General features: G+C 37.1%; 2 protein-coding genes and 1 long non-coding RNA gene across 7 annotated transcripts in view; all 3 read left to right on the forward strand.

Annotated features, from left to right (window-relative positions):
- Positions 1-17293, forward strand: part of LOC18108419 (disease resistance-like protein DSC1) — a 110648-nt gene that overhangs the window by 37345 nt on the left and 56010 nt on the right. Inside the window, exons 6-8 of one of the 5 annotated variants that reach the window (XM_052449747.1) lie at positions 8263-9333; positions 9424-10044; positions 10127-10792. In XM_052449747.1, coding sequence (XP_052305707.1) covers positions 8263-9333; positions 9424-10044; positions 10127-10699 — 2265 coding nt within the window. In that variant the 3' untranslated portion in view covers positions 10700-10792. Of the gene's footprint in view, positions 1-8262; positions 9334-9423; positions 10045-10126; positions 10814-17293 lie in introns of those variants that run through there. The other 4 variants (XM_052449748.1, XM_052449751.1, XM_052449750.1 and 1 more) reach the window with 4 other exon arrangements.
- Positions 11986-14921, forward strand: LOC18108424 (disease resistance-like protein DSC1). The gene is given in 5 exon segments (XM_052449755.1): positions 11986-12260; positions 13046-13446; positions 13449-13583; positions 13586-14130; positions 14278-14921. Coding segments are annotated over 5 exon segments (1440 nt in total). The 5' UTR covers positions 11986-12240; the 3' UTR covers positions 14617-14921.
- On the forward strand, positions 15304-16672 carry LOC112325320 (uncharacterized). The gene is made up of 2 exons (XR_002979391.2): positions 15304-15580; positions 15730-16672. It is a non-coding gene; the product is annotated as an uncharacterized LOC112325320 (long non-coding RNA).

A 17293-nucleotide genomic window follows, 5' to 3' on the forward strand; every position in this document is an offset into this window, starting at 1 on the left:
ATTCAAAAAACAGTTGGTAAAACTATCAGGTCTGATAAAAAATGAAGCAAAGATGGTAGAATCATAAAAAAACCTCATCAAATTATTAACAAACATCTTAAAACAAAAAAAAAAAATTTAAATTTAAGTTACCTTGTTTTGTTTGATAAAAGATTAATTGGTGGGTTTGCTTCAATCTTTTCGCAGAAAAATTTTACTTGCGATTTGTATTTTTATTTCTGTTTTTGACCGGCTGCAGGATTTATATTAGGGCTGCGCAAAATAATTCAAAGAAAATAAAAAAAAAAGTCACACTTAATTACTGTAAGAAGGCCCACCTCTTTAAAATAAAAAACCTTCTCCACACTTAATTACCCAATAATAAAGAAATTAAAATGTCTTGCAAGGGGGGGCTCAGGCCCTGCTTGCCCCCCTTTACTTCCGCCTCTGTAACCATCCAGGTATTTAAGAGAGGTTAATCGATTTTCATTAAGACCCTGTTTGTTTTTGTGTTTCAAAAGCGTTTTAAAAAAAATAATTTTTTATATTTTTTTCTTTGCTTCAAATTAATATTTTTTTGGTGTTTTTAGATTATTTTGATGCGTTGATATCAAAAATAATTTTTAAAAAATAAAAATATATATTATTTTGATACATTTTTAGTGAAAAATACTTTGAAAAGCAACCACAACCACACTCGACTTTTAACTCAGGAAAGGGAATATTGTAATTATTGCTTATTTAAATTTAACAGATTCATCGGCCATGACAGGTTACCGTTGCCAGTGACAAGTCCATTGGCCAACATTTTTTCTTCTTCGTCTTGTTTGCTGATGCAAAACACAGGTCAACTGGTCTTATGATCTGTTGGCAAGTCTTTCTGGATCATGCGTCTTCTTTATTTAAGATTATATATACGAGTTTGATAAGTTTGTTTCATGAACATATTAATTCTTCCATCTGTAATTCGTTTTGCTCACCTAGTTACTGTTCTTTCAATGAAAGTAAAAGCAAGCTAGCATTGGTAGCAAGTGACAGTGATCAAATTTAGATAGTTCATATCAAATTAAGCTAGTATATATCCATCGTTAAGAGTTAGAGGAATTTTCTGATAAATATATGTTGTGTGGGTTCTTGTACTATTAGACTTCAATTTCTCTTAACGAATGTTCAGCTGTTGAAGTGGGTGCTCTTTGTATGTCTTTAGTGTTGTATTAAACTCAATCAATCTAGAAGGTCAAGGAAGGCAGCCACCAGTTGTCACCACCCAGCCACCAACCGCCCAGCCACCAGCTCTTTGCCGCCACAACCGCCACAGCCGCCAGCCGCCTTCACACTTGAAAGTTGAATTTTCTTGTTTTGAATTCGTGTATAAATAGCAAGCTGAGCTTATGCTATTATGTGTGGAGAGATTAGAGAGAAACACTAGAAAGAAAGAGAGATGACGTGTATTAAGCTTTTGTGTTTATTTTTGCTCCTGTAAGCTTTTGTTCTTGAAATAAAACTTTGTGTTTTATCCCCTCTGAGTGTTTCAAAGCCGCCACCAGTGGTTTCTCCCACCGACAATTGGTATCAGAGCCCGTTCGTCAGAAAACAGAAGTGTTTTGGGAGATAGCCGAATTTTGAAAGTTGTCAAAAACAAGTTTTGATCATTCCACCGTGTAGAGCTCATCCATACGAACTCACTGGCGCAAAAATCACTTTGATCGGAGCCCGCGGTAGCCCACACGCGCCACCTGAAGATTCAGAACTGTTTGACCACACGCAGCCACGCGCGCCAGAGGTAGAAGACGAGTGTCGTCCACGCGCGCCATATTCAAGCCGTTTACGCCGAGCCCAGCCGAGCTGTAAGGCGCGCCGAAGAATATTCCTGAGAATATTCCCGTTTTAAGCCGAGCCGCTCGTTAGCCGCAGCCGAGTCGATAGAATATTCCCCAGAATATTCCCGGTTCACCCCAGCGAACTGCCCGCCGTACAGAATTGATTTTTTGACCGGTTCACCCTATTTCTGACCCATTTTCAACAAAGTCAGACCGGTTCCCTACTATTTCGACCATTCTGGATCGATCTACAGTGTCCATTTTGTGAAATTCAATTCCCAGAAGGTGATATAGTCATTCCAAGAGCAAAATGACTACAGAAAATGCACATACACTCATCCCGAAGCTAACCAAAGACAACTATGATAGTTGGTGCATCAGATTGAAGGCATTTCTTGGTTCACAAGAGTGTATAGAGATCGTGCAATATGGTTATGATGAACCAGAGTCCAAAGAAGTAGAAGATACTCTACAAGAGGCAGAAAAACAAGTCCTCAAAGCCAATAGAAAGAAAGACAACAAAGCAAAGACCATCATCTATCAAGGTCTTGATGAAGCAATATTTGAGATAATTGCTTCCGCAGAAACATCGAAAGAGATATGGGAGGCTCTCCAACAAAAATACAAAGGTGCCGACAGAATCAAGAAGATTCGTCTCCAATCCTTACAAGGTGAATTTGAATTATTGCAGATGAAGTCCTCAGAATCTATTTATGATTATCACACAAGGATTATGGTGATAGTCAATCAGATGAGGAGAAATGGAGAAGCCATCATAGATTCTCGAATTACTGAGAAAATTTTGAGATCCCTAGATCCAAAATTTGATTTTGTTGTTGTCGCTATTGAAGAGTCCAAAGAAGTGGACAAGTTGACAGTGGATGAACTTATGAGTTCTTTGCAAGCTCATGAGCAAAAGATCGTCAAAAGAAATGGAGATAAGGCAATTGAGCATGCCTTACAAGCAAAGTTGTCGCTCAAAGACAGATATGAGCAAGGGGAGACCTCAACAAGTGGATATACCACTCAAGAAAGAAGTCCACAAAGATGAGGAGGATTTCAGCAATTCCAAGGAAGAGGATCTTGGAATACAGGTTTCAGAGGAAGAGGTGGTAGAACCACCACCAGAGGAGGTCGAGGACAACAAGCATTTACTCCTAGAGGAAGAGGAGGCGGTTACAATAACCGTGACAAGAGGAATATCCAGTGTTATAGTTGTAATCAATTTGGGCACTATAGCACTGAATGCCGAAGGAAAGCTCCGTTAGAAATACGTGAGCAAGTCAACTATGCAGAGAAGGATGACACAGAAGCAGCTGCATTACTTGTCCAACAAGGACTTGACGAGAAACAAGAGGATATATGGTATCTAGATTCTAGAGCCAGCAATCACATGTGCGGCTACCGAGAGTTATTTGGTGATCTAGATGAGACCAAGCAAGGTCTAGTTACTTTTGGAGATACCTCAAAGGTTCCATTCAAAGGTAAAGGCAGCATCCCAATCAAGTTGAAGAACGGCGATTCCAGCTACATCGCCGATGTTTATTATGTCCCAGCCATAAAGCAGAACCTGATCAGCTTAGGTCAACTTATGGAGAGAGGTTATACTTTTTACTCGAAGAATTGTCATCTGACAATTAGAGACAACAATTGGAGATTAATTGCCTATGTGAAAATGTCCAAGAATAGGATGTTTCCTTTGAACATCCAGTATGATGCAGCAAAGTGTTTGAGTGCCATCACCAACAGTGAAGAATGGCTCTGGCACCTGAGGCTTGGACATCTGAATTTCACGAGCTTGAAGATGCTAGCAAGCAAGAAGATGGTCAAAGGTATGCCTCACATTGATCATCCAGATGAAGTCTGTGAGAGTTGTGTCCTCGGCAAACATCACAGATCCAGTTTTGCCAAAGAAGTCAACTGGAAAGCAAAGAGGCCACTGGAGTTAGTGCACACAGATGTGTGTGGTCCCATAAAGCCTATGTCGACTGGACAGAATAGGTACTTCCTTACTTTTATTGATGATTTTAGCAGAAAGACATGGATATACTTTCTGAAGAGGAAGTCAGAGGTGTTCAATTGTTTTAAAGAGTTTAAAGCAATTGTTGAGAAGCAAAGTGGCTATAAGATCAGAACAGTGAGATCTGATCAAGGTGGAGAATATACAGCAAATGACTTTGAAGCCTTTTGTACACAACAAGGTATCAGACATCAGACAACACCTGCGTATACACCACAGCTAAATGGTGTAGCTGAGAGAAAGAATCGAACGATTCTTGACATGGCAAGAAGTCTACTCAAAGCAAAGAAGCTGCCCAAACAATACTGGGCTGAAGCTGTATCATGTGCAGTGTATCTACTGAATCGCTGCCCAACCAAAAGTGTGCAAGCTGTCACTCCACAAGAAGCATGGAGTGGTCACAAACCAAGTGTTACTCATCTTTGAGTCTTTGGTTATGTGGCATATGTAAAGATCCCAGATGCAAGAAGGACCAAACTCGATGATAAAAGCGAGAAATGCATCTTTGTCGGATACGGTGAGAGAAGGATGGGATACAAGCTGTATAATCCCATCACAAAGAAGGTAATTATGAGTAGAGATGTTATCTTTGAAGAAGATAAAACTTGGCAATGGACTGATGATGAAGAAGCAGTCAGATGGATCAACATTGATTTGATTCTTAAAGATGAAGTGAAAGTACCAACAGTACTTGCAGAAGGTCCAATAGTACCAGCAGAGCCACAAAGTCCGGAACACAGATTCCCTGTATTCAACAGGAGAAACATACCAGAATCATCATCAACACCAGCAGCAACATCCTCATCGTCAGAAGGACCAAGAAGGATGAGAAATCTTGACGAGTTGTACGATGCCACGCAAGTCATCGAAGATACAACTCTATTTTGTTTCTTTGCAGAGAATGACCCACTTAGCTTCAACAAAGCTATCACAGAAGAGAAGATAGAAGCAATGGATGAAGAAATGCATGCCATTAAGAAGAATGATACCTGGAAGCTGACTTATCCACCAGAAAGCAAGAAAGCAATAGGTATCAAATGGGTCTATAAGACAAAGAAGAATGCAAAAGAAGAAGTGCAAAAATACAAAGTCATTGAAGAGGGAAACATTTATCAGAATGAAGTTCATGCTTGGCATGACATCCCTCGATTGAGTTTAAAGGGGAGATTTGTTGTATTAAACTCAATCAATCTAGAAGGTCAAGGAAGGCAGCCACCAGCTGTCACCGCCCAGCCACCAACCGCCCAGCCGCCAGCCACCAGCCACCAGCTGTTTGCCGCCACAACCGCCACAGCCACCAACCGCCTTCACACTTGAAAGTTGAATTTTCTTGTTTTGAATTCGTGTATAAATAGCAAGCTGAGCTTATGCTATTATGTGTGGAGAGATTAGAGAGAAACACTAGAAAGAAAGAGAGAGGGCGTGTATTAAGCTTTTGTGTTTATTTTTGCTCCTGTAAGCTTTTGTTCTTGAAATAAAACTTTGTGTTTTATCCCCTCTGAGTGTTTTAAAGTCACCACCAGTGGTTTCTCCCACCGACATTTAGGAGAAAAAGGAGAGCAGTTATTGATTTCGATTCTTAGTGATTGAGGAAGACACGATCTTGAAACTGTCTGATATGGCATCTTCATCTGCTGTTGCTCATAAATGGAAGTATGATGTGTTCCTTAGTTTTAGAGGCCAGGATACGCGCAATAATTTTACGAGCCATCTCTATGATGCTTTGTGTCGTAAGAAAATCAAGACCTTCATTGATAATGGGCTTGAAAGAGGAGAAGAAATTACCCCTGCCCTTCTGAAAACGATTGAAGAATCAAGAATTTCTGTAGTAATTTTCTCCAAGAACTATGCATCTTCTCCGTGGTGTGTGGATGAACTGGTGAAAATACTTGAATGCAAAGAGACTTATGGGCAGATTGTTTTACCGGTCTTCTATCATGTGGACCCATCTGAAGTTGATGAACAGACTGGGAGTTTTGAAAATGCATTTGCCGAACTTGAAAAAAATTTCAAGGGGAAGATGGACAAGTTGCCAAGGTGGAGGGCTGGCTTGACATATGCAGCCAGTATATCTGGATGGGATTCACAGGTTACTAGGTAACTATAGATTCTCATCTTCAACTTTTTTTTTTCTGAAATTGTAGCAATTAAAATTTCTTGTGCATATTATAGTTTTTTTTTTTCTCCGGTAAATCATTTGTGCTTCTTAGTTCATAGTACTTGTTGCTTGAAAAGGCACAAGTCTGTTCTGTTTTTTTGTGGAAAACTAACTTCCATCAACAGCCAATGGACTTCCACCTTAATGGAAACCTCACCTTTGACAACATTTTCTTATAATAAAAAAAAATCACTCCCATACATTACTTACATTCACCTTAATGGAAACCTCACCTTTGACACAATTTGAGTTAAAGATGCTGTGTAAGATACATTACTTACATTCACCCATTTCATTTTTTGCAGTCCGGAGTCCAAACTAGTAAGAGAAGTTGTGCAAACTATCTGGAAAAGGTTAAATGATGCATCCCCAAGCAAATTAAGAGGTCTGGTTGGAGTAGATTCACGCATTGAGCAAATCAACAAATTACTATCTACTGTGCCATCTGATGTCCGCACAATAGGAATTTGGGGCATGGGTGGTATAGGCAAGACAACTATCGCTGGAGCTTTCTACGATAGCTTCTCAAGTCAATATGAAGGCCACCACTTTCTTCAGAACATAAGGCAGGAATCAGAAAAGGGTCGATTAAATGATCTAAGAGATGAACTTCTTTCTAAACTACTGGAGGAACAAAATCTTCGCGTTGGCACACCACATATACCTACTTTCATCAGGGATAGACTCTGCCAAAAGAAAGTTCTCCTTGTTTTGGATGATGTGAATGATGTACGACAATTCCAGCATTTAATTGAAGAGCGTTCGTTTGGTGAAGGAAGCGTTGTTGTTATCACATCAAGAGACAAGCAAGTACTTAAGAATGTAGTTGATGAAATATACGAGGTTGAGGAATTAAATTCCCACGAAGCTCTTCAACTCTTTAGCTTGAATGCTTTTAAGGGAAACCAGCCCCCAAAAGCTTATATGGAGTTGTCAATCACGGCAATAAATTATGCCAAAGGGAACCCATTAGCTCTTCAAGTTTTGGGTTCCTTCTTATTTGGCAGAGAAAGATATTTCTGGGAATCTCAATTAAATGAGATTGAAAGCTTTCCTGAGCTGAATATTTATGACTTGCTGAGAATAGGCTTTGATGCACTACGTGATCATAACACGAAGAGTATATTTCTCGACATTGCATGTTTCTTTAGAGGGCATCGAGTTGATTTTGTAAAGCGAATACTAGATGGCTGCGGTTTCAAAACAGATATTGGATTTAGTGTTCTCATTGACAGGTGTCTCATTAAAATTTCAGATGACAAGATTGAAATGCATGATCTTTTGCAAGAAATGGCCCATGAAGTTGTTCGGAAAGAATCTCTTGACGAGCTAGGAAGACAGAGTAGATTGTGGAGTCCTAAAGATGTATATCAAGTGTTGACCAATAATCTGGTGAGATTCATATACACGAAAGTTTTCCTTTTCATATGCAATGCAATATGGTTGTACTAGTAAGTTTAAAATCTTACTTAAAACTTTGTTTCTCCTTCACTGGTTTTCAGGGAACTGGAAAAGTTGAAGGGATATTCTTGGATGTTACTAAAATAAGAGAAATTGAGTTGAGTTCTACAGCCTTGGAAAGGATGTATAAACTTAGACTGCTAAAAATTTATAATTCTGAAGCTGGAGTTAAATGCAGAGTGCACCTTCCTCGTGGCCTCGAGTATCTTTCTGAAGAGTTGAGGTATCTCCATTGGGATGGATACCCTTTGACATCTTTGCCTAGCAAGTTTTGTCCACAGAACCTTGTTGAACTTAGCCTGTCATCTAGCAAAGTTAAGCAACTATGGAGAGGACAACAGGTATTCTAAAATAACTCTGTGCATGCATAGTTCTTTCTTTGAAATTTGGTGTGGTATGCACGTGTAATTTCTTTCTGTTGTTTCATTTTGCTTCAGAATCTCGTCAATTTAAAAGATGTCAACCTCAGCAATTGTGAGCACATAACTTCCCTGCCAGACCTTTCAACGGCCAGAAACCTTGAGAGATTGAATCTTCAATTCTGTACAAGTTTGGATAAGGTTCCTTCATCTATACAGCATCTTGACAAGCTTAATGATTTAGATTTGAGAGGCTGCAAAAGACTAATCAATCTTCCCAGTAGATTTAATTCAAGTTTTCTGGAGACTCTGAACCTTTCTGGTTGTTCAAATATAAAGAAGTGCCCAGAGACTGCAAGGAAACTGACATATTTAAATTTAAATGAGACTGCTGTTGAAGAGCTTCCCCAATCAATTGGGGAACAAAGTGGACTTGTTGCGTTGAATTTGAAAAACTGCAAACACCTGGTTAATCTTCCAGAAAACATATATTTGTTGAAATCTCTTCTAATTGCTGACTTCTCTGGCTGCTCATCTATCAGCAGGCTTCCTGATTTTTCGAGGAATATAAGATACTTGTACTTGAATGGAACTGCAATAGAAGAACTGCCATCTTCAATTGGTGGTCTAAGGGAACTCATTTATTTAGATCTAGTTGGCTGCAACTGGCTAAAGAATCTGCCGAGTGCGGTTTCTAAGTTGGGATGCCTTAAAAAACTTGATCTTTCCGGTTGCTCAAGTATCACGGAGTTTCCAAAGGTTTCTAATACTATAAAGGAGCTGTATTTAAATGGGACAGCAATACGAGAGATTCCCTCTTCAATAGAATGTTTGTTTGATCTTGCTGAATTGCACCTGCGAAACTGCAAACAATTTGAGATTCTTCCAAGCAGCATCTGCAAGTTGAGAAAACTGGAGAGGCTTAATCTCTCAGGTTGCCTCCAATTTAGGAATTTTCCAGAAGTTTTGGAGCCGATGGTATTTTTGAGATATCTCTATTTAGAACAGACACGCATAACAAAGTTGCCTTCACCGATTGGAAATCTGAAGGGACTTGCCTGCTTGGAAGTGGGAAACTGCAAATATCTAAATGACATCGAATGTTTTGTTGACTTGCAATTGCCCAAGAGATGCGTGGATTTAGATTGTTTGCGTAAGCTAAATCTAGATGGTTGCAGTCTATCGGAAGTGCCGGACAGTCTTGGTCGTTTATCGTCACTGGAAGTGTTAGATCTAAGTGGAAACGATTTTAAGACTATACCTATAAGCATCAATAAACTCTTGGAGTTACAATATCTAGGATTAAGGAATTGCAAGAGACTTGAATCATTACCGGAGCTTCCACCACAGCTATCAAAGTTGGATGCAGACAATTGCGAGAGTTTGAATTATCTAGAATCAAGCTCATCAACTGTAGTTGAGGGGAACATTTTTGAATTCATTTTCACTAATTGCATGAGGTTGCTTGAGACCAATCAAATCTTGGCGTACTCATTATTGAAATTTCAACTTTATACCAAAAGGTTATACCATCAGGTCTGTTTCTCAAACCTCTGATATACATCTTTTTTTCCTCTATTTGCCACCTTTCATTTTAAAACGATGCTATTTGAATTGTGTTAACAGCTGCCCGATGTTCCAGAAGGGGCATGTAGTTTCTGCCTTCCTGGAGTTGTGACTCCGAAGTGGTTTAGCCATCAAAGTTGGGGATCTACAGTAACATTCCAGCTATCTTCATATTGGGCTAATAGCAAGTTCTTGGGTTTCTCTCTTTGCGCTGTCATTGCATTTGATTCTTTCAACCATAGTTTGCAAGTTAAATGCACATATCACTTCCACAATGAGCATGGTGATAGTCATGATTTCTATTGCTATCTCCATGGTTGGTATGATGAGAAGCTCATTAGCTCAGATCACATATTTGTGGGATTTGATCCCTGTTTGGATGCAAAAAAAAAAAACATGTTTAGTGAATATAATGAGGTCTCAGTTAAATTCCAACTGGAAGATATGAACGGCAATTTCTTACCATTAGATCTTTGTCAAGTACTTGAGTGTGGGGTCCGTCTACTGTATGAAGATGGGATACATCAGTTTGATTTGATCATGCCAGGCTTCTCTCGTTTTCATCCTCTAGATCGAGATGGATTGGAAGCGAGGTTCCAAGCCAAGAGAGCAAGGTCCCAAGGCATGAGACGGGATTATTCTGTCATGCATACGACCTCTGAATTCTTGGCATACCTTCAGGTCTGTTTCTCAGACCTCTGATATACCTTTTTTCTTTCCTTCGTCTCATTTTAAAAAGATGCTATTTTAATTGTGTTAACAGGAGCCCAATTTTTCAAAAAGGATACCTAGTTCTTGCCTCCCTGAAGATGTAACTCCGGAGTGGTTTAGCCATCAAAGCTGGGGATCTACAGTAACATGCCAGCTATCTTCACATTGTGCTAATAGCGAGTTCTTGGGTTTCTGTCTTTGCGCTGTCATTGCATCTTATTCTTTCAATCCTGATTTGGTAGTTAAATGCACATATCACTTCCGCAATGAGCATGGTGATAGCCATGATCTCTATTGCTATCTCCATGATGAGTTTGAGGAGAGGCGCATCAACTCGGAAAACATAGTTATGAGATTTGATCCCTGTTTGGTTGCCAAAGAAAAAGATATGTTTAGTATATACAGTGAGGTCTCAGTTGAATTCCAACTAGAAGATATGGACGGTAATCTCTTACCATTAGATCTTTGTCAAGTAGTTGAGTGTGGGGTCCGTCTACTGCATGCGAATGATGGATTGGAAGCAATGCACCAAGCCAAGAGAGAAAGGTTCTATGACCTTGACATGAGATGGGAGGATTATTTTGGCGTTGTTACTCGGCGGAGAAAAAAGACAAGGCATAATTAATATCACACTTGGGTTTCACGGTAGAAATAATTTAATAATTATTTTAACAAGGATATAGCGGTGCGAATTGCTGCCGAGTCCAAGAAGAAAATTTTAATGTGACAATTAGGTTTTTCTTTTATTTATTTTTATCAGTGATGGTGTTCATCTCATGTACCAATCTAAGATTAATGTATTCTTTTTATTTCTAAAATCTTTTATTCTTAAGTAATTTTAAAATTTTAAAAACATATAATCAATTTTAAGCAAATATTTCTGATAAAATACTTATCAGAAATAAATATTTTTTATTTAAACATATTAAAATTTCAAACAAACAATAAAGGTTTCGAAAGTAGTAAAATTTATTTTTTAAAATACTTTTTGTTTATAAATGTATTGAAATAATTTAATTTTTTAAATAAATATTTCTAAGTTTAAACATATAAATATTTTAATATTTTAAGTAAATAGTCTAGGGTTTGTTTGTGAGTGTGGAAAAAATTGTTTTTTAAAATGTTTTTCATTTAGAAATGTATTGAAATAATATATATTTTTTAAAAAAATTATTTTTGATATCAGCATATTAAAAAAATTTGAAAATAAAAAAATAATTTGAAAAAAATAAAAAAACTTAATTTTTTTCAATTTTTTAAAATACAAAACATTCTCTTAAAAAAAACCGAAAAGATGAAGAGTTGGGGCAAGCCATCTAATTAGAAGGTTTTTTTAGCTCATCTTTTAATGGTTACATCTCATTTTTTTATTCTCATCTTGACTACGTTCACAATCACACATGTGAGTTTTTAATAGTTAAAAAAAAATATTCTTGGTTGCTTTTGAGATTTGAAAGAAACTTGGATATACGACAATTGATCATTATTTTAATTATTAATTATTATCTTAAGTTAATCTTTGATGCTTTAAATTAAAAATAATCAATTACTAATATAATTTTATAATTATATTATTAAATTTGGCTCTAATTATAATAAATTAAATAATTTGTTGAGATATTAATAGTGTGAAAGTTTTACTTAAGAGAGAGACCAATGGCATTTGACATTTTTTTTCAGATTTTAAAAAATATTTTTGAGTACATATATATTTTAACAAATGATAATATTGTTTTTGAATAATCTGAAAATAATAAGATATATTAAAAAAATTAAATTTTATACAAATTATTTTTAAAAAATTTAAAGATATGTCTCCTTCGCCAGTAAACTACTTGACCAATAGTTAGGAATTGTGTCTTCCCTTTTAGCCCCAACATAGCCGTTCCAAATTTAATGCGTCCTCAGTGATAGAAAAGTACGTGGCATTGACATTTGACTCTCCCAAGTCTTCTTTGCGTATCCATTTTCCATGGAAAAGATCATCTTGTGACGTTCTCGGTCTCTTGTTGGAAACAAGAATCAGTGTTGTTTTTCTTCTAGGTTTCTTGGCTGACTGAAATATCAAACAAGAAAGTTGCTGCCGAACCCCTCTTACTGTCTTTCCTGTATCCACTCTGCAAGTCCAAACTCTTTTCTTCTTTCCACTTTGTAGTATTCAAATTGATGCTACCGTTAGTTTTAAGGTTTGAGATTGGGTCTGTTTTGCTTGTTTCTTTATTTCAATTATCAACTCTCTCTGGGTTTCTTGATTGAGATTGCATGTTTATTAGATAAATGAAGCATACTGTAAAGCTCCAAGTCTTAAGGTTTGCCTTTGAGTTTAGCTGAATGAAAGATTTATTTGCTGAGATTTAAGTAAAAAATTTATGTTCTTATCAAATGATTGAGCGTAAGGCTACATTTGAGCATGGTTTCTAACTTTCTAGTCCATTAACAAACTGCAAGTATTCCCATTTTGTCGGCATTTTGGCGTGGAAGGATCTAGTGATTTTTTTGTGAAGAAATTTTTGAATCCTTGATATTTGTAAGGTGGGTTTCAGCGTTTAGTGTTTAATGAGTTTAGTGATTTATCCTTCTCTTGAAATTCTCGACTGTTGTTTAGTGTTGTGGACTGTGATTTATATCCTTAATTTTTCTTTTCTAGGTGAAAAAGAGAGTATCTATGAACTTCTAATTTCAAGTGATTTTCTGCACAAGCTAGTGAATGTCAAATAGTGTTTAAATTGTATATGTTCCTTGGACTTCTAAATGAGCCTTAAAAATGCTATGCACTGGTTAATTTCAAGAAACATTATAAATTTAAGAAATTTGAGTTAGTTGCTACGAGCGTGATGATCACAAAAATTCCAAATGAACTCTTAACAAAAAAAATAAAAAATAAAAAGATACTGCATTATCTTCATTATTCTATTTACTTTTTTTTTGGATAACTTTTGTTTTACTAACGCTTGTTCCTTGTATTTGGTAGGCCTGAGCCCAAACTTGTAAGTGAGATTGTGCAATTCATTTTGAAAAAATTGAACCACACATCATTAGGTGACTCTAAGGGCCTAGTTGGGATAGATTCACGCATTGAACGACTCAAAACACTTTTATGCATTAGATCATCTGAAGCTCGCATAATCGGAATATGGGGCGTGGGTGGTATAGGTAAGACAACCATTGCTGAAGCTGTTTTCAACAGTATTTCAAGTCAAAATGAAAGCTGCTGTTTTATTACCAATGTAAGAGAGAAATCGGAAGAATGCGGTGGGTTGATTCGCTTGCGAGAGGAATTCCTTTCCAGAGTATTAGAGCAGGAAAATCTACGTATTGACACTCCACGCATGGGATCAACTTTAATCAAGGAAAGGATCCGGCACAAAAAGTTTGAACTGTTCTAGATGATGTGAATGATGTCGAACAAGTGGAATGTTTAATTGAAAGGCATGATATGTTTGGTCCAGGAAGTAGAATTCTTGTAACGTCCAGAGATAGACAAGTGCTTAAGAATGTGGCTGATGAAATATTGAGGAATTAAATTGCAGTGAAGCTCGTCAACTCTTCAGTCTGTCTGTCTTCAAAGGTAACCACATTCCAAAAGATTATATGGGCCTATCAATCAGGGCAGTAAATTATGCTAAAGGAAACCCATTGGCTCTTAAAGTTTTGGGTTCCTTTCTATTTGACCAAAGGAAAGAGGACTGGGAAAATGCATTGAATAAACTTGAAAGAAATCCTCAGCTGAAAATTTATAATATGTTGAAAGTAAGTTTTGTTGCACTTGGTGATGAAGAGAAGAACAAATTTCTTGATATTGCGTGTTTCTTTAAAGGGAAGCAAATTGATTACGTGAAGAGAATACTGGATGGTTGTGGTTTCTCAACAAATATTGGAGTTTTTTGGCTTGCTGAAAGGTGCCTCATTACTATTTCAAATGGAAAGCTTGAAATGCATGATCTGGTGCAAGAAGTGGCTTTTGAAATTGTCCGACAAGAATCCATAGAAGAACTGGGAAAACGTAGTAGGTTATGGAGTCCTAGGGATGTCAATCAAGTTTTGACAAAAAATCTGGTGAGTGTCTTGTATGCGAATGCTTAATTTCTTTCTTTTCTTGTTTCTTTTTCGATATTTGGTCTATGAAGTTTGAAAGTATTGACATATGACCGTGAATTTGTGTTACTTATCATGCTTTATTTTTTTCCTTGCTGTGATCTTTAGGGAACTGAAAAGGTTGAAGGGATATTCTTTGACACCTCTAAAATAAAAGAAATCAAGTTAAGCTCTAAAGCTTTTGCGCGGATGTATAATCTTAGATTGCTCAAAATTTATAATTCTGAAGTTGGAAAGAACTGTACACTGTACCTTCCTAATGGTCTCAAATCACTTTCTGATGAGTTGAGGTATCTCCATTGGGATGGATACCCTCTGAAATCTTTGCCATCCAATTTTCATCTAGAGAACCTCGTTGAACTTAACCTATCACACAGCAAGGTTCGAGAACTTTGGAAGGGGGACCAGGTATGGTTTAGTCACTACACAGAATCTTGTGAATTTTAAAATGTACAGATACTATTTTTTTTTGTTATCAATGCTATGATGGTGCAAAATCTTGTGAATTAACAGAGGTCAACCTTAGTAATTGTGAGCATCTAACTGCAATTCCAGACCTATCAAAGGCTAAAAATCTTGAGAGATTGAATCTTCAATTTTGTACAACTCTGAAAGTGGTTCTCTCATCTATTCAATTTCTAGAGAAGCTTGTTGATTTGGATCTGAGATGCTGCACAAGCCTTTCGAGTCTTCCAAGAATCATTAAATCGAAAAATCTCACTCTTAACCTCTCTGGCTGCTGAAATCTCAAGATGTACCCAGAGACTACAGAGCATGTGATGTATTTAAATTTCAATGAGACTGCAATCAAAGAACTCCCCCAATCTATTGGACATCTGAGTAGACTCGTTGCTTTGAATTTGAGGGACTGTAAACAACTTGGGAATCTTCCAGAAAGTATTTGTTTGTTGAAGTCTATTGTTATTGTTGATGTCTCTGGCTGCTCAAATGTCACCAAGTTTCCGAGCATACCAGGGAATACAAGGTATTTATACTTGAGTGGAACTGCAGTAGAAGAATTTCCATCTTCTGTTGGTCATCTCTCGAGAATCTCTTCTTTGGATCTGTCCAACAGTGGAAGGCTCAAGAATCTTCCAAGTATTGGATCTGAGTGGAAACAACTTTGTTAGACTGCCTACAAATATCAGTGAACTCTATGAGCTGCAATATCTTGGCTTACGCTATTGCTGGAGGCTTGGGTCATTACAAAAACTTCCACCTCGGCTTGCAAAACTAGATGCACACAGCTGCACATCTCTGAGAACAGTCTCAAGCTCATCAACTACAGTTGATGGAAAAAAATTTTAATTCATCTTTACTAATTGTCTCATGTTGTGAGACTGCACACAACAATATCATGGCATACGCTCTCTTGAAAATTCAGCTACATGCCAAAAGACTTTACAGTGAGGTCTCTCTCTCCCCCTCTCCCTCCCTCCCTCCCTCTCTCTCTCTCTCTCTCTCTCTCTCACACACACACACACACACACACGTTCGTATTATAATCTCTTCTCTCGTGTTTTAATGGATGTAGAGTTGAGCATGTTTTTCATGATGCAGATTTTATCAGTAGCAGCTGGGGTATCTAGTTTTTGCTTCCCTGGATGTAAAGTTCCAGCATGGTTTGTCCAGCAGAATTCAGCAGCTTCTGTGACAATTCAGCTGCCTTCAGATCGCGCAAGTAGTGAGTTACTGAGTTTCATGCACTGTTGTTGCATTTGAACCCTCTTATGATGACTCTGGTGGATTCCAAGTTAAATGTACTTGCCATTTCAAGAATGACCATGTCAATCCCTGCGTTCTCCATTGCTACTTTGCCGGTTGCTATGGCTCATTGCACAAACAATCTATCCGGTCAGATCACCTTTTTTTTGGATATGATCCCTGTTTGAATGCTACAAAAGATTTTTGGTATGGTAAATTCAGTGAAGTCTCAGTTGAATTCTCCGTGGAAGATATGGACAACAACCCCTTGCATTATTGTCATGTTAGAAAGTGTGGGGTTCGCCAACTACACACCCATACTGTCAGGTATTTGCAGCAACTCCAATGGAATTTAGACAGTTTGTACAAAAATTCACTAATGCTGGTGGGCGGAAAAACCTAGAGATGCCGTGATAACAAGCGTGACAATGAGGCGGAACCCGGTGGAAGTGGCTTCAAGAATGGTGCAGAATCTACCACAAATGACTTGAAGGTTTACAGTCGGAGACCTAAAAGGTTCAAAGAAATCAAATGAAATTGTTTCATTTGGCCAAAAGAATTATATGGAAAGTATTCCAACAAAAGCTTTCTGTACGTAGTCAGAGTCACTCAGTTTCTTTCTACAGTGAGGATGAAATTATTTGGTTTGTATCTCTATCTCACCTGGAGTTAAGTTATTATAATTCATTTGTTTGTAACTCTATTTAAAACTCATGAGTGTATATTGTTTAAGATTGTCTTGAATTCTCATAAAAACTAGTTTAAATTCTTATAATAATATTTCAATGTTTCCTGTAAAGCATATTTAGCGAAAAATAAAGCATTACTAGAGATTTCTAAGACATGCAGGGATGGACGGAGCTAGAATTATATAATAGGAGGGCCACAACTCAAGAAATAATTTATTATTAAGAAATTTATCTATTTAAAATAAAAATATATTATATTATTTTATATTTAAACATTAATAATACAAAAATTTAAAATATTTTACAGGCACAGGGGCCGGGCCCTTGCTCGTCTCCTCCTAGTTCCAAGAAATAATTTATTATTAAGAAACTTATCTATTTAAAATAAAAATATATTATATTATTTTATATTTAAACATTAATAATACAAAAATTTAAAATATTTTACAGGCACAGGGACCCGCGAGCCTCCTCCTAGTTCCACCCCTGTACGTGGACATGATAGCATTACATAATTATACTATTTTGAGTAAATGTTTCTTAGAAAAACACTATCCTTGTACTCCATTACATTATCTGTACGAAAAATTTTAGTAGGTTGAGAAAATTAAGTTTGAAGATTATTCAGATCATTATTTTAGAAGATAGATCTAAGTATAATATGTGTATGATGTATCATCATACAAATAAAAAAAAATGCACGGGACAGGGGCCCTTGCCGGCCACCCCTG

The sequence above is a fragment of the Populus trichocarpa genome, chromosome 19, assembly GCF_000002775.5.
Source record: "Populus trichocarpa isolate Nisqually-1 chromosome 19, P.trichocarpa_v4.1, whole genome shotgun sequence".
NCBI classification, from domain to species: Eukaryota; Viridiplantae; Streptophyta; class Magnoliopsida; order Malpighiales; family Salicaceae; genus Populus; species Populus trichocarpa.